This window comes from Panthera tigris, chromosome B2 (genome assembly GCF_018350195.1).
Source record: "Panthera tigris isolate Pti1 chromosome B2, P.tigris_Pti1_mat1.1, whole genome shotgun sequence".
In the NCBI taxonomy this organism is placed as follows: Eukaryota; Metazoa; Chordata; class Mammalia; order Carnivora; family Felidae; genus Panthera; species Panthera tigris.
The window spans coordinates 52844922-52870786 of NC_056664.1; the positions used below are offsets into that span (position 1 = coordinate 52844922).

A 25865-nucleotide genomic window follows, 5' to 3' on the forward strand; every position below is an offset into this window, starting at 1 on the left:
TGTGTTTGGGAATGATGATTTCTTCTGCCTTGCATGGAACTGCATCATAAACATTATTCATTGTAAATTTCTTGGGAGATGATATTTGCCAAACTGTATAGTAGCCAGTAGACTCTGGCTTAGATTCGATGATGGTGATATAGGGATTATAAAATGACAGTTCTTGAGAAAAAAAATAATTTTGGATATTCTTTACTGCATTTTTCTTATTTCTTTAGTTCGATGTAGACGATTTATTTTTGTCTTAATTTTAAAGAACTGGAATGTTTGTGATTTATGCCCTTCTCCTTTCAAAAAGAATTAGGGCCACTTTACAAAGCAAAATGCATATAAAGCAGGAAATTTAAAAAACAAACACAAAAAGCCAATACCTAAAGAACTAAAAAGACTTGAATTATTTGGATTCTATTAAAATAGGCCAAATTATTCTGGTTTCTGACAGCAGCTTAAGTATTACCAAAGTAATACTACAAATTTACTATAATAGTTCTTTGAGAATAATGTAACTGAACATATGTGCATATATGTACATATATTCATATATCTAATTTGAAAAAGTGGGAAAATACTGATGCTAATGATCTACTTTCTTAAATGAAAAAGAACCAGTGGGGTATTTTTCCATCCCTATCATTTTTTGCTATTTTCAAAATCTCTTTGTTATTGGAGCCGATTAAGAAGATATTTAATTCATGGATTGTTGCTTTATCCATTTAACAGTGAATTATTTATTAAAAACACAAAAGTTAGTTTTGGCAATTAAAAACAGCATAAAGAGTCAAGTAACCCACGAACATTTTATATCTGATAGTCTTCTAGTCTCAATTCATAACACACTTACATTTTTGTATCCCTCTTAAATACAGCACAGCAGAAACTAGCGTCACACATTTAATAGATTTTAAAATATAGAAATATATTTAAACAGCACATTTAGAGAATAATATAATAGACTTCCGTTTCTTATTCTTACAATGGCACACTATTTATTTTAAAATATATTACTTAATGTACCCCCCCAATATAGTTATTATCAAATTTTCTTTAAGATAAACTGTATTTTAAAACAACATTGCAATATACCTGAATTACAAATGAACTTATAACATTTTGGAAGCTATTTCTGATATAAGTTTGATTTGAAAGGTCCAAAACATGATTAGAAAGTGGTGCTTTATGAATATTTTAGATGAACTGTAAATAAGCCTAACCATGGAGCCACCAGGAAGAGCAAGTAATCCATCTAAATGTCATCCTTCCCAAAGTAACTGTGTGTTAAAGAGAAGCCTTAGAAGGCAAAGAAAGAAAATAAATTAATTTCAGAGGGAAGAATACACATGCACATACACACAACAGAACCTTCCCGTTTGGAATTATTTGCTCTTGGAGGAAGGTTTACAAAATCCCCTTACAAAATAAGGTTTTCATTGAGCTCATTCTCAAAGATATGAAAAATGGATTTCAGCTGTTCTTTCGAAATGGCAATTCTGTCAAAGCCATTCTGGGGTTTTTGGTAATTTCCTTCAGTTTAGTTTCAGTGCTTTCACCTAAATAAAATCCCTTGCATCACATCAATCAGCAAACTCAGTTTGAAAGGAGAGCTAAAGAAAATGGCTCTGTCGGCATCTTTGCTCCGGTATGTTTTATGTATGCAGTGACTCTTGTCTGTGGGGAGGGAAGCGGAGCGCATGTAAACGTTTCTTTATTTTGGACTGTTTTTAAATCTGGGGGAAAAAAAAATCTGCAGAAGTCGTGTTCTAGATAATAGGCAGACGTGATTTATTTGAGGTAAGAAGGTTGTACTACGATTTTTTAGTGTTAACTTGGAAAGTTACGGACATAGGCTCAAGCCTGTCTCCACAGAGTTCCTGAAACTTTGAGTGCTTTGCAAAATCTCCAGTCCACAAGCCAGGAAGGAACATACTCCTCCAGTTACACCAATTCGGTTAAAGAAAACAGTTACAACAAATTGTGTGTCATCTTTCGTCTTCTGTGTTCTGCCTACTGCTTATTTATTCAAATCCAGTTCAAGATTTCACTTTATCTAATGAAGCAGAAACTCTAAAAGAAAACTTGTGTTTATCCAAGCATTTTTGTTTGGGTTGTTCATCTTTTTTTTTTGGTTTTAGTTTTATTTCTAAATAAATATCCTATCACAGTTTTCACTGGCACAACATAACTAAATGCGTTCAATTTCCCTCACTGATGACAAAGGAGTCCTGTCTGATTTCAGATAATCATATAAAGATTGTATTAGAAAAAGAGTGTTGAAATGGAATTGAATTGGACTTAGCATATCCCATTGAATGTCAAACTAGGCTATCTACATTTAATAGACCTATAAAATAGATTTTATTGATAAGGCATCCACAAAGGAGATATATACCGTTAAATAAATAAAAGTGACTATATACATGATATCGTACATAGGAACAGAGATGAAAAGAGTCAGACTAATTTTATGAAATTCCCTTTTTGTCTGAAAGCATACTTTTTATTTTAGTCATAAACCTTAACACAGATCTTTTTCTTATTACCATTCTTATTTAATATTAATGACAGCCGCATGAGCGCACTACCATATTTCTGTATTTTTTCAAAATGACATTGGAGCTGTCATCAAAGTACAGCACAGAGATGGCATTTAATTTGGTTGGAGCACAACAAGGCTTTGGCACATGGTCAGGAAACATCAGATGAACCTGGGAAAGAAAAACATGTTTTGGTTTTTTTTAAGAAATAAGACATTTTGTCCACAGCTTTCAAATAATATTCCTATTTTGTCACTCACAGTCAGGTACACCCTTAACCTATCACTCTTCTCCTATTTATGCTCAATGGCTGGGGTGGGGGTTGGAAACTGGTAGTGAAGGATGTATTTTTAAGCATTAACACCTAGAACCAACTCACCAGTTCTAATTATGTGTTGGGGCCTTGAAAAATATTCTACCAAGTAAGGAAAACTCCTTCTATGGAATATTCAGTGGAAATTTTCCTGGGGGAAAGAACATGGCAACCTGCACTGAGTTGCTTTTGGTTAAAACGACAACTTCTATAGACTTCATGAGAAGTACAGAAGTTATAAATGCAAATCAGTGAAGTGACACCACAAGATTTGAATCTCAGAAAGATTTGAATCTAAGAATTATTTTTTAAAGGACAATTAAGCAATAAATCACTAAAGTTATGCCAACTCTTAATTTTCCACAGTTAAAGGAAGCATAAAAATCACAGCAAAATATATTCCAGGTACAATCCAAAACTTGTTTTAAAGCAATGATTTCAACTCTTCTCTATAGAATTTTTTCTTACTGGATTGGCTTTGACTTTCTTTCTCTCCTAGCCAAGCGCCAAAAAAGCAGGCCAAGCTAAATCAGAAGCAAAGAGCCTAGATATTTTACAAATTGAATATCCCTCTCCCCCAAAAGCCTAAAAGGTAGCTGTATACTGAAAGTGAAATGCTTAAGTAAAGGGTTTACTCTCATTTCCATCAGACTGGCAGTCTGCCGATGATTTGCAATAATTGAGCAAGGAGCCAGAACATGGTTTCCCCTTTCCCACCCACCTACCCTGGCCCTTTCCCCAAAGGGGTTTATGGGAAGTCCCACTGATGAGTCCTGAGGGATCCACAAAAAGCAAATACAGACTCTTAGAGTTTTGGCTGCACAGTGTCCTGGCTGAAATGATATAGGAGCCCTGCATGTGGATAGAAACAGCAGGAAAAATGAGGTGATCTGACATGAACTTGAAATTTCCTAAGACCTCACAAAACTAAAAGTTGGATAGTTTCTACAAATTTCAGATGCAGCTTTTGTCCCTCATCAGCTTTATCTTCCATAACCCACACATACATGATTGATAACCCCTTGTTTCAATGGCCTTGGCAGCTTCACGAAGCAATCATTCTCAAAAAATGGATTGTTCTTGAATAGTTTCTCAAACATATTAGTCACAAATATGCTTGCCTTTAACAACAAACATGCCTGTCTTCTTGTTTCATGTCCTACACAGAACAAACGTAGAGTGCACAATGCCAGGAAAAAAAAAAAATCAAACTTCCCATGTATGCTTCAAGTTTTGCAATGACTTATGTCCCATATCCCAGGACAGTGATACACAGCAGGGTCTTGTTCCAAGTCCATGTCAGATTTTTTTTAAATGTTTATTTTTTGACACTGCCTTCCAGACTACAGCCCTAAAAGCTGACAGTATGTGCTTGTATATTTATAAGAGAAAAAAATGAAAAGAAAAAATGAGAGAAAGGGAGAGTTGACAGAGTTTTTCAATAATTAAGCAATTCTTAGCCTGAGGGAAACTTTTATATATTAGATGCATATCTCATGAAGCAGAAGTCTGCTGAGTCATTGAGATGACAGCATAAAGAAGCAAAGAATTTTCTGAAAAAGTGTCATTTCTCTATAAGCTAATAGTGACTGTTGCTCTGACCCTACAAAAAGCCAGTGATCATGGCTACTCTTCCAAGGCTTGAAACAGTAGCATTTCTCTCTAAGTAATTGGCTTTTGGGTTATGGTGAAGTCTCACAGGCAAGGATAGATGGCTAGAGTTCACATAGTCTTTTTACTGGAGGAGGTTTGAATACAACTTGAAGACCTGCCCATTCCCCAGAAATGATCTCCTGTATCAAGAAGTGCTTCTATTTATAAAAAGCAAAGATGAAAGCATAACAAATCTTAAAATTCTCACAGGAATTTACTCTATACTTTGCATATGGCACAGAAGTAGACAATCTCATTAGTCAAGCATAAAAAGAATATTTTAAATGACAGCCTTTCAAAATATACATTTGTTTTATCTCTGGCTTTTTGTTTTGTTTTGTTTGTTTGTTTTTACTCTAAATTATTTCCAAAGTTTTTGACAATATCCATGCTCTAGTTGCCACAGATGTGTGTCTTTGGTGTCTATTCTCTAGTACCTATGATGTCAGTGAAGAGAATAGAAAATACCAAGTCATTCAAGGATTAATCTGTCAATTTAGATATACCCTTTCTTATTCAGAAGAAAACTGGGATAGTCTTTCCATTAGCTTTAAATTTTAAATTAATTCTGAAACAATCTTCTGAAGAGTCAACTCACAAATTCTAACAGTTATGTTTCTTATTGGCCACAAACAAGACTCACCCACAAAGATTTTTTTTTCTTATAGCTACTGCTCACCTACCGCCATCCACCAAATAACCACTCTGTCACTAAATCTTAAATCTCAAATACTTTGTTTTCTTCCTTCTATACTGATGACATACAGTTTAAAGGTTCGTATTAACCTAAACATTAATTTGTAATTATATCAGTCTATTGCACCTTCTAGAAGCCTTTCACTTAGTCTTCCAGACTGCCCCACTGCCAAATCAGTAAGTCATACACCATAAGGCAGGTATGTCAGAGTCTCAAGAGGTTTCTCGAGCTCATTAGATATAGTAGAATCATTTAGACAGCATGAAACCAACACTTAACTATTGTTTGCACAAAAATAAGCCCAGGTTATTGGAGATTAAGTCACTGCTAAATTCCTGAGTGAGGAAGGGAAGAAAAGAAGATTAAATCCACCTTAAAGATTATTTAAAACAAACAAACAAACAAACAAACAAACAAAAAAAACCTAGTATCAAGAAATAGAAACGAGTCTTCTACTTACATTCTATTCGAAGAACTTTCATAATATGAAAATATGTTGTGGAACATTCTTAAATAATTAGAGTAAAAGAGCTCAGATGAAATTCAGTAAGGCTATTATTCAATGTTTTTGCAATGATTACTAATGAATTGCTAGGTTAGAAATGGCCCTTGGGAACCTGTGTGGTTAGTCATATTGCATAGTGAAGAAATCAGTGCAGAGTGACTACTTCATGTGGTTACTCCAATTTTCCTAGCTGAATCCTTCCCCATTCTGGAATCAGGATTATTCTTTAAACAAGCCCAAATGTCCTGACTATATCCACAATTGTTAGTTTGGCTCTAAAAAATACCAAAGGAGTTTTAAAAGAAAAAATCATACATTTATAGCTATAAATGGATGCTTCCCTTTAAAATAACTTTTATATGATGCTTGCATCATAAACCACTTTCAATTCTACAAAAACAAAGCATACCAGAGTCTGAACGATGGCATGGTTGGTGGCATTCATGTGGGCATTGAGTGGAAAAGAACATTCTCCATCACAATAAAATGCAGCATATCCTTCTGGTGCTATAATCCAGTCCTAAAATACACACACACACACACACACACACACACACACATAAACAGGAGACAAAACAAAACAAAACAAAGGAGGAGGAGGAGGAGGAGAAAAGAAATCACCAAAATAAAAATAAAGTAATTCTTGAAGAATACCCATATTTAGTTTAGATAGGTTTCTCTTCTTCATCCAACAATTATTCTAACGTGACAGTCTCCCTCAAGCCATTAATTTATTTTTAGGTTCAAGTTTACAACACAAGTATAAATATTTTCACAAGAAATTGCCCTCTGTAATTTTTCCCAAGAGGTTGCTATGTAGGATATTCATAGTATGTATTAATTCATGTATTCATGAATAAAACCATAATCATTAAACAGCTTTGTAAATATTGTTTAAACAGGAAATGATGAACTTTGGAAAGTTCAAGTGAACCAGAAAGGAAAAGAAGAATAAACTTAATTGAGATAATTCCCATTACTTCTTAATAACTCATTCCTGGTTTTAGAAGTCTGACAACCTCCTAAAGCTTTAATATTTGTTCCTTTTTCTGTTTTTCTTTCCATTCATGTGTTAACTTTATAGTCTCCTTAGAAGAAATAATTTGGAGCAAATTCTTGAGAAAGGCACATGAAATTTTTTAGGAAGCCAAAAAATTGGCATGTGGAATGGTTGTCCTGATTTTTTTTTTCCCCAAGAAGTAAAACTTGGTCCAAATATAAACTTACTGAATGAATCATGTTGAAGGTTTATCATAAAATTTTTAAATGCTTACATTTTATTATTACTTTTCAATGAGATAACTCAAATTCTGCAAATCCATTATAATCGGATAATATAATCTAAAAACTTCAATTTAAACTATCAATACATAAAGCCATTAAAAACTATTTTGGTTGGGGCACCTCGGTGTCTCAGTCAGTTAAGCATCCAACTTTGGCTTAGGTCAAAGCCATGGTTTGTGGGTTTGAGCCCCGTTGGGCTCTGTGCTGACAGCTCAGAGCCTGAAGCCTGCTTTGGATTCTGTGTCTCCCTCTCTCTCTCTGCCCCTTCCCCACTAGTACTCTGTCTTTCTCTCAAAAATAAATTTAAAAAAAAATTATAAAAATTAAAAAAAAAACTATTTTGGTTAAATTCTCTTCCTCACCCTCTTTGTGAAGCATTTGTAAAAGACAGCAATAAGATTTTTTAAGTTCAAGAAAAATGTTTTTTTTCTGTAGATATACTTATTAATAACATTATAGACAAGGATTCTGTTTCCTAGCTCTTGAGTTTGAGACCATAAGGGGGCAAATGCTGTTACTCAAGTAAATCTGAAAAATTGGTATAAAATTAAAACTTTGGGATATGTAAACAACAGCACCTGTTTTTCCACTTTCTTTTTTTTTTAATTTTTTTTAACGTTTATTTATTTTTTTTGAGACAGAGAGAGACAGAGCGTGAACAGGGGAGGGGCAGAGAGAGAGGGAGACACAGAATCTGAAACAGGCTCCAGGCTCTGAGCTGTCAGCACAGAGCCTGATACGGGGCTCGAACTCACGGACCGTGAGATCATGACCTGAGCTGAAGTCGGACGCTTAACCGACCAAACCACCCAGGCATCCCTGTTTTTCCACTTTCTAAGTATCATAGGATTATGTTTCTTCTTCAGCGTAGTTGTTTTTTTACTGTAAACCCTAATAATGATGTTTCAATGGCAAAAGGATAAGGGAGAAATAAAAATGATGTGGGTAACTTATATACTGAATAGTCATATCAAATATAATTGGTTAATATATTGGAAATATTACTAACAAAGATTATGAATAACTCTGGATTTATAATAAAATGGGAAAGAAGCACCCTAGTTAACTGACCATTCTTACCTGCCATCCCAGATCCCGGAAACTCACATAGAGTTCATGCTTCTTACAGGCTTGTTTTTGTTCACTTGTATTATAATCTGAAGGTAAAAATCAGATTTTAAAGACAAGGCAGTTTATCAGGTATCATAATGTTTCTTTTGTGAGATCACTGATAAAATTAAAAAGAAGCTGTATTTAAAGTTGTAAACTAGGAGTTTGAATCGTAAACTAGGAGTTTGAAGCCAGAGCCACCTAATTAATTATGTGAACTTTAGGTAAATCGCTTGTCATGAGTTTCTTCTTCTGTAAAATGTAGAAGATACCATTTACCTTCTGAGGTTCTAACAAGAATTTAGTTAGACTCCCTGCTTTATGGTGCACGGTCTGATGCCTGCTATTCATTGAGTACTAGCTGCTCAATGAATGCTCATTTATTATTTCACACTGTAGCGGTACTTCTTATATTTGTATACATTAAACACTCATACAATGTTTTTTTAACATCTTCCATGAGGTAGACACTGGGAAGGTACTAACTGGGATCTTACTGAGTTGATTTTAATTCACTAAATTCAGAATACTCAAAGGTGAGCTTTTGATGTTCTCCCAAAACCTGTCCAATCTGTAAACCCCTCCATTTTTGACTGATGGCAGCTTCCCCCCAAAAAAGAGAGAAAGTGTCAAAATATACTCTGCTTTTTCCTCTTGCTCTTACATCCGGCCTGCCAAGAAACCCTACACATGCTACCTTCGAAATGGTCCAAAATCCACCTACTCTTACCACCTCCATGACTAGTCCTGGTTCAAGCCACGTCAGCTTTCGCCTGAATTACTGCAGTATTCCCATTCCTAATTCCCTTTGCTTCTGTTCTTGCTCTTCGACAACAAAGCAGTCAAGTAGACCTTCTAACAAGTAAATCAAATTCTATCACTCCCCAGCAAAAAGTCCCACTCTGGTCTCCCCATATCACTAAGTGAAATATCTTTACAGTGGTTTACAAGGTCCTGTATGATTTGACCCCATCATCTCTCTCACTCATTTCCTATTAAACTTCTTCTCCTTTACTCCATTCTGGCCATTATACCTCCTTGCTGTTTTCTACCCAGGTCAGCTTCCACCCATCTTAGGGGCCTTTATACTCACTCTTCCCTCTCTCTGAAATGCCTATCCCTTGGATTTGGATATATCCAAAAGTTATATATATCCAAAAGTTGAGGAAGCTATAGGCATTCCTCAACTTTTCACTTAAGCATCATCTTGTCCGTGAAGCCTTCACTAACTACCCTATTTAAGATCACAACTCCCACCATGATATTCCTGATATCCCTCACTTTGCTCTTATTTTTTTTTCCATTTCACTTACCATCTTTTAATATGCTATACCTTTTATTCATTTATTATGTACATTGTTTCTTGTCGGTTTCCTCCCACTAGAGTATAAGTTCCAGAGGGCCAAAATCTTGTTTGGTTCTGTTTGGTTCACTGATACATCCCACATTTCAGAAATAGTTTCTGACATATAGTAGGTACTCAATAAATATTTGAGGAATATATAAATGAATTCCTCAATGTGTTCCACAAATAACTTGAAGAAAAGGAAATATATTATTTCCTTTATATATTTTAGAATATAATTCGCAAAACTCACAATCTTTTATAATTACTTAAAAGAATTAAGAACTTTTTAAAAAAGAATTAAGGTTAAATAGAGAGCCTCCATATTGTATCCAGACTAAAGCAAAACGTCAAAGAAACACAGAACTTTATAGAAACTCTATGTTGCCTTCCTTAGAGCTTACTCACACTTTATACATATAACATTCAAAAAACCAACCCATTTTTTTATTATTTACAATATGACATATGAAAGAGGAAAAAATGTAGGGTAAGGGAGCCAGCAAAATAACTTATTTTCAAAGAAGACAGCTAATTCTTTCTTTTAGGAACAATTGCTACATTCACTCTGACAGTCATCTCTGTTAAATCAGTGTAGTTGTTTACTACACAGAGTAGTCTGTCTTAAGATGTCACCCTCCAGTTTAATTATTCTCAACCTCTAATGAAAATGTAGACATTTCAAAGATCCATGGAGTCTATCTTAGCAGGTCTTGCCATCCACTTTTCACAGTTACTTCATGTAGTTATTTATTTAATTTCTGCCTAGAGGGGCGCCTGGGTGGCTCAGGCTGTTAAGCATCCTACTCTTGGTTTTGGCTCAGGTCATGATCTCACAGTTTGGTGAGTTTGAGCCCTGCATCTGGCTCTGCACTGGCAGCATGGTGGCTGCTTGGGATTCTCTCTGTCTCTCTCTCTCTCTCTCTCTCTATCTCTCTCTCTCTCTTTCTTTGTCCCTCCCCTGTTCGCACTTGTCTCTGTCTCTCTCAAAATAAATAAATATACTTTAAAAAATTAAAAAAGAATTTTTAAAAATCTCTGCCTAGAAAACAAAATAATGATTAAATATTGAACTCAGGCTTTTTTACTTCTAGATCAGAGTTATCCTTGCTGTGCAATTAGCTTTATTAAAACAAATTAAATATGTAGACAATGACAGAAAATGGAGAAAAGAGAATGTATTTGAAATACAGCACTCTTATTCTTTTGGCAAAGAATATTCTTTGGGCCATACAGAATACAGCACTCTTATTCTTTGGGCAAATTCTTCTTGGGGCAGAATAAGAATTGCACAGGGAATCAATTTTGCCCAGGACAAAATTGGACAAGCATGCTGTAACAGTAAATACAAGAACATGAAATGGAATAGTTGCCTGTGTAATTTTTAGGGGAAAGAAATAATTGATTCTGGTGTTATTTTGATTCTATAAATTTTTGAAATTCAGAAGAAAATAAAAGTCAGCAATGCAGTAGACCAGGGGTCAGAAAACCTTTTCTTTAAAAAGATAGTAAATATTTTAGTCTATGGGGTCTACCATTACAATGAGTGAACCTTGCCACTACAGCATGAAAGCAGCCATATACTAATGTAAATGGATAGATATGGCTATATTCCAATAAAACTTTACTTTTGGAGGCTAAAATTTGAACTTCATATGATTTCTACAGGAAACAAAATTTTATCCTTCTTTTGAGTCTTTTTCAAACATTTAAAAATGTAAAACCTATTCTTAGAAATTGGGTCATACAAAAAGAGGCCATGAGTCCTTACTTCGCCAACCCCTGCATTAGACAATAACAGGAATATTATTCATTCATCCTTGTCTTAATTAAAACCATCAAATATGAATAAAGACATTGTAGCCAATAACACATACAAGTATATATGAAAAGCCATAAACTACATATATGGTTACATGAATTCCATCTTTATAAAAAGAGAAAGTAAAATTTAAAAGTCAAATAGATCTGTTCCATCTATGCAACTTTTCATGAAGGCTAAGTGATGTATATAATGTGACATCACATAAAGGTAACGAGCAATGAAATTTATAACAGAATCTGGTTCCAAGAGTCTGATTTCATAAAGCATTAGGACCATATGTTTATTCTGTCAGAAATAAAAATTAATGGATGAGTGAGGTGAATGTGGTACCAAAACCAGCAAAGCCTACAATTAGGTTTACTATAAATGGTTGGCAGAATAAACTAAAGGAGGAAGGGCAAGGAAATTAAATTTATATCTTTAAAAATTATTGATTGACAGCTCTTTGAAAATTATAATGAAAGGGACATAATGCCACTGTAGAGTAACCTGCTGAAAAATGAAGAATTCTGCCAGAAATTATTAAAATGTTCTGTTGCCACAACCACACTAGAAAAGTATGCTAACATTCCTCAACCACAATGGAGGTGTTACAAATGCATCATTTCTTTGTTTTGTCTCATAACGGTAATAATATTGAGAAACCAGTGCCAATATTGCAAATATTGCTAAATACTTTATGCAAATTTCTTTATGATCAGTTTCTGCAAACAGTGCAAGTTTAATCTTTTCTTTTAAGGAGTTATTTTGTCTTAGAAAAAAATTGTGAAAAAAAATATGGAGGTTAAAAGTAGCAAAAATCAATAATCCTGAACTCTACATAGGACTTCAATGGTCTGTCTACTAGTCTCTGAAAAACAAACATTCAAGTAAATAGACATGGATTAGTTTAGCTATGAAGTAGGCCAGAAAAATTAAATCCAGACAACTCCATATACCAATATGGGTTTTCTTTCTTTCTTTCTTTCTTTCTTTGAAATCTAGTATGAGCTTCTTCAGTGGGTGAAATATAGACATATCTATAAAAGAAAAGAAAAAAAATACCCAAAACACAATTTAACACTCAAGCATGTCAAAAGCTTAAATAAGTCAAATATGATGAGAAACTATGCTTCAAGGTAAAAGAGGTGTTAGCATTCTCATGCTCAGGGCCCAACAGAAAAAAGAAAATCAGCACCTAAGCAGCAGGGTTTTCACTAATTTATAGAAAATGGAAATGACAAGTGAATGAAGGTCTAAGAGGTAAAGAAGCAGGAATAATACTAAAATAGACTGATAATGTAAATCTTGATATGGCACTGGGGGGTACAGAAATTCATGATAAATTCCAAACACATAACAATCCCTTTCAAAGATAAGGGATTTTCAAAATGCTACCGCCATTCTATCTTAAATCACCATCTTCTATAGCCAATGAATCTCTCTCTTGAATTTATGCACAATCCGCTAGGAACGACTGTTATTGATTTGTGTAGCAGTAACTGTGTTCTTCTACGTACAAATGTCTGACACAGAACAGATTACAACAAAATAATAACTATCTGCTGTGTTTGTTGAATTCTGGTTAGCAAGGCATCTATGTGGGTGATCCAACTAATATCTTCAACTTTGAACTTACTGATGTAAAAACTGTCCACAAACCTGAGTTTCCATCTCCCCACCAGGCATCTCTAAATAAAAGCTTCCTAAATGCCTCCTACTCACTATTTTTACTTCTAACCTTACATTCTTAAGATGCTACCCTTCAGATCACTACTTTGGTTAACAAGATCACTGTCACCTAGTGGCCCAAGTGAGAACGTTTAGTAAGTTTCTTGATTTTCTTTCTTTCTTCTTCATGTCCTACACTACATTAGTCCACAAAGCCCATTGACTGACCCATTTCTAGTCTAGATAACCTTTTGGAAACCCCGTGCTCTCTTGGTTACCTCACACTTCCTCAACGTCCTCTTCCAGTAACTTTGACCTAGGATAACAGTTCATCCCTGCTTTCCTCCTCCATCTCTCACCATAGTCTTCTGTCTCTTTTACGGAATTGCTTTTTGTCCTTGCTTATATTTAAAGTACTGATGCTCCCACAGGAAGCTCTATTTTTTTTCTTTTACTTTATTTTCTGTGTCACTGTCAAGTCCTAAGCTTCATCTAACAATCTGGGCTCATATCCATATCATTTTCCTATACCTTCCACTTATTCTTGACACTCTCATCTCCCAAACCCTGTCTCACCACCCGCTGCTGGCCCCATCCCACATGTTTTGGTTTCCACTTCCCCTTTCTCCAATCTATAATCTTTGCTACTTGGAGTGTTGGACTAGCCTCCTAGTCATTATCTGGGCTTTCGATTTCCTCCCTTGGCATCCCATCCTTCACTCTGATGCCAAGTTTAACTTTTTAAAATGCATATCTGATTATGGTACTCCTTTTTCCAATTTCCAGATGAAGACACCATAGTTCCTAACTATCACATACCCTACTCTTTATAATTTGGTTCCTGCATACTTTTCTAGTTTTTCTCACACCTCTCACACAAAGCAACTTGCATGCCCAGATATTTAACATGGATTCATGGCTCTGTAACTGCACATCCATCTGAAATGGCTTCACCTCCCTTTCCATTTCTGGAAAATGTCTATTATTTCTCATGTAAATCCCTCATGAAGTCTTTTGAGCCATACTTGGTATTGCTTAGGTGCTCTCTCCTTCCTACTATTACACTACCTTATATCTACTCTAATAGAATTGACCTCCTAATAATTACTAACTCTCATGTCTTTCCTATTGTCTGTGGGAGTGGTTTTTAAGAAGCAAATTCCTTAGTTATCCATCTTTTATCAGCATATAGTTAATACTGTGCTTATTGCACAATGGGTGCTTATTTACTTAAAAAAATTTTAATGTTTATTTATTTTTGAGAGAGAGAGTGTGAGTAGAAGAGAGGCAGGGAGAGGGGGACAGAGGATCCAAGACAGGCTCTGTGCTGACAGCAGAGAACCCAAAGTGGGGCTCAAACTCACGAACTCACGGACCATGAGATCATGACCTGAGCCCAAGTCAGACTGAGCCACCCAGGTGCCCCAATGGGTGCTTATTTAATATTGAATACATTTATTTTACAATAAATCATGCCCAAATGTATTCTCTTTATGGATTCTTTCTAGACAGAGAATTGGCAACAGACACAATCCATTAATGTCTATTGATGAGTTTATTTTATATAATTAATTGCTCAGATAGACTGGCCAAATTAGTGAAGGCCTCTAAAATCCTTCTTGTGGGGCGCCTAGGTGGCTTGGTCGGTTAAGCGTCCGACTTCGGCTCAGGTCATGATCTCACGGTCTGTGAGTTCGAGCCCCGCGTCGGGCTCTGTGCTGACAGCTCAGAGCCTGGAGCCTGTTTCAGATTCTGTGTCTCCCTCTCTCTCTGCCCCTCCCCTGTTCACGCTCTGTCTCTCTCTGTCTCAAAAACAAATAAACATTAAAAAAAAAACCCATAAAATCCTTCTTGCTTCTGAAGTCCCAAAGGCCAAGAAACTCCAATAAGCAGGAATATTGGTACTTTTTAGGGAGAGAGCTTCTAGTTTTCTCTGATGTAAGAGTCTGAACTCTTTATGCACCAGTTCTGAAACACCAAACCATATGACTCATTAAGAATTAACAGTGATAATGGCTTATACCAAATAAGCCATGTACCAATGTTCTCAGTTTTTTATTAATATTAATTCATTTAATTCATTTAATTAATTAGTTCATTGAATTAATTTAATTCTCATCTGAGGGGGCAAATACTATTAACATTCTCACTTTACAGATGAAGAAACAGAGATAGGGAGAGGTGACATCTTGTCCAAGATTTTGCAAATAGTAAATGGTGGACTCAGGATTAAATGACAAAATCCTAAATGGATAACAGATAAATAAATGTACAGATAGATAATATATGCACAAAAATAATTGTTTCTTTAGGAGGGATTTCCAAAATTTTGCATGATTCAGGGCACAAATAACAGTTTTTAGTGTTAATTATTAAATAAATCAAGTGAATTAGAAACATTCTCACAGGTGCAGCCTTGTAGGGTTTCCACTGCAACCGTGATCTTGAGAGCCCCAATTTGGAAACAACCAAAATGCTGTTTAAGAGTGGCATGACTAAATCAACCCTGATACACACACTGTTGACTATATTGCAACAGTTAAAAAGAATGAGGTCACTCTATTTGAAAGATGGCTGAGACATATTGTTTTTTAAAAAATCCATAAAACTAACTCTATGACATTCTGGAAAAGCCAAAACTTTGAGGACAAGAAGGAGACCGGTGGTTTCTAAGGGGAGAGAGAGATGAATAGCCAAAGGAAAGGGGATTTTGAGGACAACAAAGTACTCTGTATGATATCATAATGATGGATACATGTCGTTATATATTTGTCCAAACCCACAGAAGGTACAACACCAGGAGTTAACCCCGATATAAAGTATGAACTTTGAAAAATTATAGATTCTTCCTTGTGATTCATCCTTGGTAAGAAAGGAACCATTCTAATGAGCAACGTTGATAATGGGGGAGGCTAAGCATGTCTGGAACAGCGGTATGTGGGAAATCTTTGTACCTTCCTCTCAATTTTGTTGTGAACCTAAAACTGCTCTAAAATAGTCCTGAAAACTATATAAGATATATCATTTATGTAATTTATGTAAAAATATATTCTCCACAAGAGATGTATATAATGAGGAAAAGATTTGCAAATACATGTACAAAGAAGTACAAATACCATGTTGATATGTGTATCAGAGTAACCTATTTCAAAAGTACTTAGGGGATCGAGAGAGAATTTTAGTTTTGCTTATTATTTGCTTATTTTTATGTAATGAAAATATGTGTTAATTACATGATATAAAACCTTTTGGGGAAATAATTGTAATTAATTGTTCTTTCTGGTTTTGATTAACATCAGTCTGTCCAAGAGGCATGACTTTATATTGTATGTATTAGGCAAAAGATAGTGACTATCAGAGTTGAAAATACATACAAAATGTTTCCATTCCAATGACTCTTTGAACTAGTTGGCCTAAGAAATCACCAAGATCTTAGGCAGAGCCACTAATGACTAGATTCACCTTCAACTACACTGAGTATCCAGCACACAATAAGCAGACTTTTCAAGATCTGCAGTGAACCAGGACTTGCCATTTGTCTTACAGTTCTTCCAAATTCTTAATACTCTATTCTTTTCAGCACTGATATAGTCCTTAGAACAGCATCTTGTTCTCAGCAGATTCTTTACAATCTTATCAACCTAGTACATACAGCATTTTTAACCTAACTAATAAAATAGCTATTACTTCCAGTTCCTTCCTCCACATGTAAAATTCAAATAAACATCCATTGTGCTGCCTCATGGGGAGGCAATATCTCCCGCAATGTGTCTGCTCAAACTCCTTGCCAAAAATCTGAACAGAAACAAAGAGGGACAGGTTCTACAGAAAATCTGGGCACTGTGGCACTGTGTATACTCCCCTGAAAGAGGAATTTAGTTTTTCCATACAATGGACACATTAATTTACTTAACAATTCCTATTTCGTGCTAGACAATGTTCTAGGCTCTTCCATAGAGCGAGCCTACAGAACAAAGGGTTACTAAGAAGTTGGAAGGCAAGAATCTTTGAAATAGAAAAGAAATTGGGTAGAGAAAGTGAGAATGACCTGGGTTTTAATTCTCCTGCATTAACTGAGACTTTTGACATTTGGCAATATGCTTTGGAGAAGAACAAAATGCAATCAGGTAAACATCTAATACAACTCTCTTCCCCCATTGGCTTCTTTCTTAGCCATGTAGTCTTCAAACAGTAATTTATTGTAAAGGCTTAGTGCTATTACAGCATTTATTATTTATATTTGAATAATTTTAAAATTTCACTGGCATTTCAAGTCTCCTAAGTATCAAATTTTGTGTTTATATTAGCATTCCCTTTCCTTAAACCCCTGTCTGTTAGGCCAAATCCTATGAGACTTCTTCCCGTCTGCTTGATTACTACCTATTGAAAGGTTACGTCTCCTAGACACAAACCAGCTACTTTCTTTCTTATTATCAAAATATGAACATGCTCCAAAACATCTACCACATATTTCACAGAAATGGCTGCCAATGACAAACTTTTTAAAAAGAAAATATTGGTCTGTATTAGAATAATTTTGTACTCTAAACAGTGTTAGGAAACTGGTGAAAAGTTACATGATTTCTGCTCCATGTGTTTTATTCATCTCTAGTTATAGAAGTACATTTGTTACTTGTGGTCAGAAAGAGAAGATAAATAGAGTTCACCAACAGGGAAAAGAACTTTGATGATTTCAGTCTCTGGAACGCCTCTGCCACAGTCGTTACAAGCTCCAATAATAAGTATGCAACTTGCACTTTTCCCTTTGTGACTTCCTGAAAAATTATTCACTATTCTATCCATGGTTAACAAAACTTTTTCTTAATGCAGTCTGCTACATCAAATTAAAAACATTTCAACCAATTTCAGAACCATTCTACATGAAAAGAAAAATATACAACTTTGACAGGCTAGTATTTACAGGGAAGAAAAGGTCTTAGAAAGTTATTTTTCTCCATCTTTCATATGAAGCAATTATAATTTTTGCCAAACTAAATATCTTGTGAAGATCTTTATAAAATAGCTTTGTAACAAGGCACAAATATCATGTTTTACTTTCAAGTGAAAAATATGGCTTAACTTATTTGTTGGAAAATTATTTTAAAACATTGCTCTATATGTAGTATGTAGTTTAGTAAAATGTAATTTCATAAAGAAATCTATCCCCATTTCTGTTGCTGGATACATCAAATAGACTTCTTAGGAAGCTTCCAGTGAACTCCAGCTTAGTATGTTTGTGGAGCGTCCCAGGTGCAAGAAACTTAATAAAACTTATTATTTTGGTTTTATTTATAATCATTTCTTAACACACATATACATGTGAGTAACAAAAAAATGCAGTATGATTTGTCAGTTTCAAGTGATTGAGGGAAAAAAATGAAGATTTCAGGAATAATGGCAAATATTGTCTGAATGTCTTTTTGGAAGAGTAAAGCATCTAATTTGTTTGAATACCATATGCAGGGATCTTGTCTGTTTTGTTCACCAGCTCATCCATTGTGCCTGGCAAGTACACTCCATATGGTGGCCATTAACATAGAACACATACTTTTCAAATGAACAAACATATTGTACTCAGTTGGGATGTTCTAGGGTAAATTTTCCCCTTCAAACAGATTTATTTTTTATAGATAAAGAAAATTTCTTGGAATAAAATAGCCATCATTTCCATCTAAGAAAGGCTTACGAAAATCTGTTTGCAGCCTGGACTAAACAAGGTACTTACTGGTGTAAATAATATGATTCAATAACTTCAGATTTTGGAAGTTAACCATTCATTCCAAGCTACTGTACTTTTATCTTCCTTTTCTATCAATTAATAGATTAACTTGCAAGTACATTGGGATAATTGTGCACCTGTAATATTTTGTTATTAAATGTTATACGTATGTGTGTACGTACATACACATATTTAAAGCAGATTATCTAGACAATAGCGTCCAAGTAATTAGTGGAAATGGAAATATTATCTTAATTTCCATTTAATCTGTCCTGCTTTTATTGTCAGAAAAAAAAATGTAAACTGCATGATTCACATGTATCGCTTCAAGCACTAAAGAAGTATTTTTCTGTTGAATCTACCTGGTTACCCATCCATATTTGAGAGGTTCTGGGAGATGTCAACTCAGCAAGTTGTGCAGTTCAGTTTTGGCTAGACTCTGTTGACGTAGCCATTTCATAATGTTATTACTGCCAGCTTGATTTTAATTTGAACTGAATCTTTCAACATACAAAGGCGAGTCGTACTTACTTTGAAATGCACAACTGAGTGATTCAGTGATGAAACATTCTGAGGATGTTCGAAACATTTCTGCATGATTTAATAGACCAAACAAAGGTATATCCAAAGGGTAAATTTATCGTGGCTACTTGATTTGCAACATATGACCCCATAACTCTGCACACAACTGCTGCTCTGGTTTTATCTTACCTCCAACACTGGACATTCTGGAGGAGTCCTGATGAGAGTTGGATTTATTGCGGTTTTGATTTTTCCGTTTGTTCGCCGCTCTCACAGATCGAAGAAGTACCTCACTTGCCTTGAAGAAGGCCACCATGAACGGTTGTTTTGACTGAGGCCCATGTCTTCCCACGAGACCAGCGGATTTTACATTGATACTTCGTCCTAGAATGGAACGCACAAGCACTTGGTTTATGAAAAGAGCTAAAGTTTACCTGCCGTGAATGAATTCTGAGGGTACTTTGAAAAAGTAACATTACTTTTTCAAACATGATCAGAATGTTTTCTTTGCAGGCCACAGATTTTTATAAACATTGAGCGTTTGCTGTTACAGACAATTATCCATGCTTGGTTTTCCATTTTGCTTCATTCTTCACCACAGAACACCCTCAGGCTGCCTTCACTAGCTGATCCTTCTCAGACCTGGAAGTCAGCAATATTTTATATGGAAAGGCTTGACTACCATCAGCCTGGAAATGTCCACATTAAGTAACAATTTCAAAAATATTAGCTACGGGCTCTTCTGCATTAAATGCCCTATAATTTTCCTCTAAGTGATAAAAGCCGAATGGCTGGCTGGGTGTTTCTACTTTCTCCAGCTTTTGCACGCCTTTCAAGTGTTAATTAGTGCTGATAGCCTTCCCCCTTCACCTCTGGCCTGTGCCCAGCAAACTTGACAAAGCTATAGCTCCACTAAAAGCTCTTCACAGGTCATTCTGCAAGTCCCTGCTGGGGATGGAGGTTTGCTTTAAATTCCAGCTCTTTCTCAACCTCAGAAGTATTTTGAAGTAATCATGGAAATGTCAGAGTCCTTCCCTTTCTGAGTTTTGACACACCTGGATGTTTCCTGAAAGGATTTCACAAGTTGTTAACGGAGCCTGGAGATTCTCAGAAAGGAGACAAGACTCCAGGTGAGTTTGGAGACTCACCTTTGTCTCTAAACCAGCCTGCATCCCAGACCCTTCTGAGGCTGTCAGTGTGGTTGTGTATCAGAGAATGATTGCAACCAGAGCCTGTACAGGAATGCATTAGAAGTCAAGGTGTCTTAGAGACTAGAAGTAGATGTTGATAAAGAACCTCTCCCATTGGGTAGTAATACTAATACTTACAGTACTGCCAAATGTATTTGGAACATTGGCAATATATGTGCCAGGCATTTTTCTAAGTGTTTTCCATATGATAATTAATTTGATTCTACAGATACTCTAGGAGTTAGGTGTTAACTATTTTCCCCTTTTGACAATTCACTTTTGTTCTGCTCTTCTAATTTAAAAAAATCATTGAAATTATATATATTTATATAAATATATGTAATTTATATATGATTATAAAGAAATATATATATAATTTTCAGATACATACATGTGTGTGTGTGTGTCTATATATGTGTATATATATGTATATGTATATATATATATACATATATATATATATATAATCTTCCAGTTCTAGTCTGATATCTAGTTCTATGAAAATCACCCAAGGAGGAATAACTATTTAACCTTAGATTGTAAATTTAGTTGAGAATTGCTAAAAACTCATGCAAAGTTTCTACTCTAGATACAGAAGTTACCAATCTTTTAAGAGTAATATATATAATGTGGCTTGAAATATGTGCATGATTGACTCTGCCTCGCCCCCTGAGAGATGAGCATGTTTTCTTAAAATATTTATTCAGTAAAGACTGTGGAGTAACCTCAGTCCATTATAAGACCTGACCCACCTTAGAAGAAAGGGAAGGAAAACAAGTCCTTGAAACGGCATCAATGGCATTTTAGCAAATAAACTCTTGCTCTTAACAAAATTTATTTTGGCAGCATAAACACTTTTGTGTATACTTGTATTGTGCAGAGACCTTCTACCGTCAGAAAATGAGACTGTGTCATGTGAGGCTGTGCAGCTGTTGAGAGGGACACAGAGGTCCTTTAAATGTGGAGGTATTGGTTAAAAGGAGGGAAAAAAGAAGAGTGCGTGCTAATCCAAGCTGCATCCGTATCCTCATCAATTGTTCTACAACGTCTCAGGAAAACTCAGTTCCCACAGTTATGAAAATGGCTACCTGCCTCACAAACGCCACTAGGCTCAGTCCTACCAAAGAATTTACAAATAATCAAAGCAGCAAACCTTAAACAAATAAGCATATAGGTTCCTCTTTTTAAATGCAAACTTACAGTGGCTCTATGCCAGAGTCTATATTTCTTAGAAAAACTCTATCACTGGCATAAATGAAAGAGGCAGTTTGATTTGTGGTCAGAGCAGTTTCCATTCGACTTCCACTGTAACAAATGTATTAATTCAGCTCAGACTTCCTCCTTCTGGCAGCCCTTTTGCTGTAAAAAGAGAAATTAGAAGTTCCAGCCAAATACCATACCTTGAACTGACCCACTTCAATACATAAACACTTTTACAACATGTTTATTCAGGTGTAGCACTTGAAATTGGTTTAAGATGTTTCCAGTGACAGAGAGCTCAGCAAAAGAAAAAAAAAAAAAGAAAGAAAGAAAGAACTGAGAAACTTAGCTGTTATGGAATAGAATAACTGGCAATCTGTTCTTCAAAATTTTTTTCTATCTTGCAGTACAACATAAAATGTATTTGTTGAGCTTTTATTTTGATTTTTTTAATGAAGTGTTAATTTAACAGGAACCAAATTTTTACTTGTATACATTGGTGACTGCAGAAATCATTTTTAATATATGATCTCTCTAATACTAAAATAGGTTGCCACAAGATGTTCACAAATGGAATAGAGTAAAATCTGTTTTCCATTCATTACAACACACACTGCCCCTTTTATAGTTAAATAAGCACTTAACACAAAGTTCCAAGTTTCCTTTGGTTTGCTAGAGAGTATCTTTTATTATCATTCTAAAGATTTTCAAAGTTTTAATTTTTATCTGTGCAGAAATAATATTGCCCTGAAGATTTACGTTCTGAAAACTGTAAAGATGTGTGTTGGTTACAAATATGGGTTTCTTGGCTTGACAAAGGTGGATATTGTGTGTGAAGAAAAGTAGTCTTCAAACCAATGTGAACTCCCTTTAAAATAACTTTTGATATTATTAAGTTTCCTTTTGGTTTCCTTTTTACTTCAGCAACGAGGTGACTATTAAGATTCCATAAGTTAATGCTTGTTCAGTTGCTCTGGGTCTTGAGCTACACCAATAGAACATTAACTATGTGATCACCCCTTCAGACACAATATACCTGTACTGATCATGTTGACTAAACCTTCTGAATGGCCGAACAGTTGTTTTCGCTAAAAGTGCTAATGGGACCCAGACTATATTGCATGTATTAAAAATAGTGAATCTTTTATAAAATGTATTCGAAAATGTTGAATTTTCTTTTTAAAAGTACAGCTTGTCTTATTTTTTTAATATTTTTTAAGTTTTATTTATTTATTTTGAGAGACACCCAAGACAGTGTGAGTGGGGGAGGGGCAGAGAGAGAGGAAGAGAGAGAATCTCAAGCAGGCTCTGCACTGTCAGTGCAGAGCCCAACGCGGAGCCTGAACTCATGAAACCAGGAGATCATGACCTGAGCTGAAATTGAGAGTCGGACACTTAACCGACTGAGCCACCCAGGCGCCCCAGCATGTTTTAGAGATTGCAAATATATAAAGAAGGAAGCCTCCCTGGGGCGCCTGGGTAGCTCAGTCGGTTGGGCGTCCGACTTCGGCTCAGGTCACGATCTTGCGCTCCGTGAGTTCAAGCCCCGCGTCCGGCTCTGGGCTGATGGCTCAGAGCCTGGAGCCTGCTTCCGAGTCTGTGTCTCCCTCTCTCTCTGCCCCTCCCCCGTTCATGCTCTGTCTCTCTCTGTCTCAAAAATAAGTAAATGTTAAAAAAAAAATTCAAAAAAAAAAAAAAGAAGGAAGCCTCCCTAAAACATTTGATGTAGAAAAATTTTATGTAGGTGTGTATCATAGTGTTTTTATTTTTCAAAGGTGATCCTTATTTTTGATTTCTAGCTAAAATCAATAGATATATAAGGGTTAAGGATTGGATGGATATACAGTGAAAATGGAAATGGGCTTGGGTAGTGAAAAGAATATTAAATAAAAGAATGATAAGGACACCAGCTTGAGCCCAGCCTTCATCTCCTTGGGATTTAGGCATGCTTAGCCATAACAAGAACGTTGGTAGGTTTAATGCACTAGGCATGGAGCATAGAGCAGCCTCATGAGAAAGAATTCATCCTAAGAAAAAGGTGAACCCAGAAAGTATAAATTCAGGACAATGTCCCAGTGAGTATAGAGAAATGAAACAATTTGAGCAGCAAATACATGGGCATATTATTTCTCAGTTTCATCAACTACACAGTGAGTAAAGACGGGCTTCAGGTGATACCTTCTAAAGAAATGATTATTATTCTCACACAAAAATCTGAGAGGGAAATATGTGAGGCTGGAACTCTAACCTACTAAATTTTGCCATAACTGAAGCTGGAGATTTGAGACTTTCAGACCCGCTACTCTGACCCTTATGACTTTGTATAAGCACTGGGGTCAGGGGATTGTATTCACATGTGCCTAAGGGTACAACCATCCATTTCAAATTTACAGTCACTGAGAAGGTAGACTGGCAAACAAAAGATCTATCCCAAAGTTACTAGTGTTATATCTCAGGCCATTCTTTTCGGAAAATGTGACTTTCAAAATGTTTATTTCTTTAAAAAGAAGGTTATTAAAGGAGGCTCTGACATAAAACAGCTCTTCAGAGGCATGTTGATATTATAAGGATAAGTGGTTCCAAATTTGAGCATTTAGTTTCCCTCCAGAATACACAGTTTGAAAAACATTCATTTGAGGGTTTATCAGTCTAACGTTGATATCGCTCTAAGATGTTTGCATAAATTCCAGTTTGCTTTTTTTTTTCTCCTATAAACCCACGGTAATTGACTGCTTAACCCAAAACACCTGTGATGGAACTAGTGCCCAAATTACCTTTCCTTCATTTTGAAAAAGACTCTTGCAACATCCTTTATGAACTATTTCATAGAAGACAAATCATTCTATGCCATTCTATGTGCATTGTTTCTCATCCACATATCCTCTTGATCTGCCTTTATTTTCAATCTGTGATTAAATTTGATTCTGGTGCTCTTAAATTATAGTTTTTGTGACTCTAAATTATACTGGATTCTACCCTTTTTTTAGAAACAGATGATTTAAAATGTGCAGAATTCGCTACCGAGTATACAGACTAAATCCTTTTTATATCAGATTTTAAGGAATGTGGGGAAGAGAGAATTCTGTCTACTTAAATTCCATATACATTCTAACTCAAATTGACTTAAATTAAGCATATTGTATTCTAGCTATAAATTTCAACTCCATTATAATTTGATCAAATTTGCTTAGTTTCTAGTTGTATAGTAAACTCCCTATTGCCAGTTATAAGCACATGGATTTGAAGTATCACAAACATAATTTTACATTTGTGCTCAGAACTTTCTTGTGTTTAAGATGGTTTACATTGCCTTGTAATCTTAAACAAAAACAAGGAAAAGTTGGGACTTGAAACTATTTCATGTTGCTGGAAACTCACAGTTAAGTGGTATCTGGAAAAATTTTTGGAGCTTTAGAATACAAGGTAGTAGGATCTTTGATTTGTTCTTCAAAGTAATTCTGGGGTCCTATTCGACGAGCTGGGCACTTCATGTAATGCCTTTGCTAGATCTTTCCATTCCCTTCTTCATACTGACATTTAAAAGAGTAAATTAAAAATAATCACTTTATTTTATATGAAATATTATATATGTGCAATTATATATTCATTATTAAAAAGTGTTAAAAACAAAAGAAGGGACAAATTTGATAATATATGTGAATAGGATAGGATTCTGTGGCTGATAATAAAAGAGAAATGACACACTGGAGGTATGAAATCCATGGAGGGCAATTGGGAACCAGATCCTGACACAGTGACATGAACTAGGAGTTGAGAATTATCTGCAGACAAGAACTGAGTTTACCATTCCTGGTAACATAACCGTAGGAAAAAAATCTGTTTTCCTCTATCTAGTGTGTGAAGGGTAAAGAAGATTAAAGAAAGAAGATATTTTTTAAAGAGTTGAATTTTTTTTTTTTTAATTTTTGCTGAAGGGACTGTAATGCCTCACAGTTTGAGAAAGTGGTGGAGATTAGAAAAAAAAGTGTTCAGAAACATTGGCATGATGAGTCAAGACGCATGTGAGGGGTAAGGGTGGGGGACACAAACATTCAGAACTGAAACTCAAGCGACTGCAGGAAGGAGGGCCTGGGGGAAGAAAGGCCGAGAACTGTAAAGGAGCAGAGAGGTTTGTGCCTAGTTGTGGAAGCTGTCCAGAACACTCAAGTGTTTTATTGCACCAAGGGTGGGACTGAGGTGATGGAAAACGATCGGTCTCCTTCCATAGGACATCATTCTGAAATGAGGAGGCTTACTGTCTCAAGCCTGACAAGCCCAACAAATGTTTTTTACTCAGGCCTTATTTTCAGCTTGTGAAAAT

At 35.4% G+C, this 25865-nt stretch overlaps 1 protein-coding gene across 1 annotated transcript in view; it reads right to left on the reverse strand.

Annotated features, from left to right (window-relative positions):
• Positions 1–2474: 2474 nt before the first annotated feature.
• Positions 2475–25865, reverse strand: part of BMP5 (bone morphogenetic protein 5) — a 113444-nt gene continuing 90053 nt past the window's right edge. Inside the window, exons 4-7 of the mRNA XM_007095542.3 lie at positions 19344–19538; positions 8064–8140; positions 6109–6219; positions 2475–2702 (exon numbers count right to left, since the gene is read on the reverse strand). Of these exons, the coding sequence (XP_007095604.1) occupies positions 2553–2702; positions 6109–6219; positions 8064–8140; positions 19344–19538 (533 nt within the window). The 3' untranslated portion in view covers positions 2475–2552. The remainder of the gene's footprint in view (positions 2703–6108; positions 6220–8063; positions 8141–19343; positions 19539–25865) is intronic.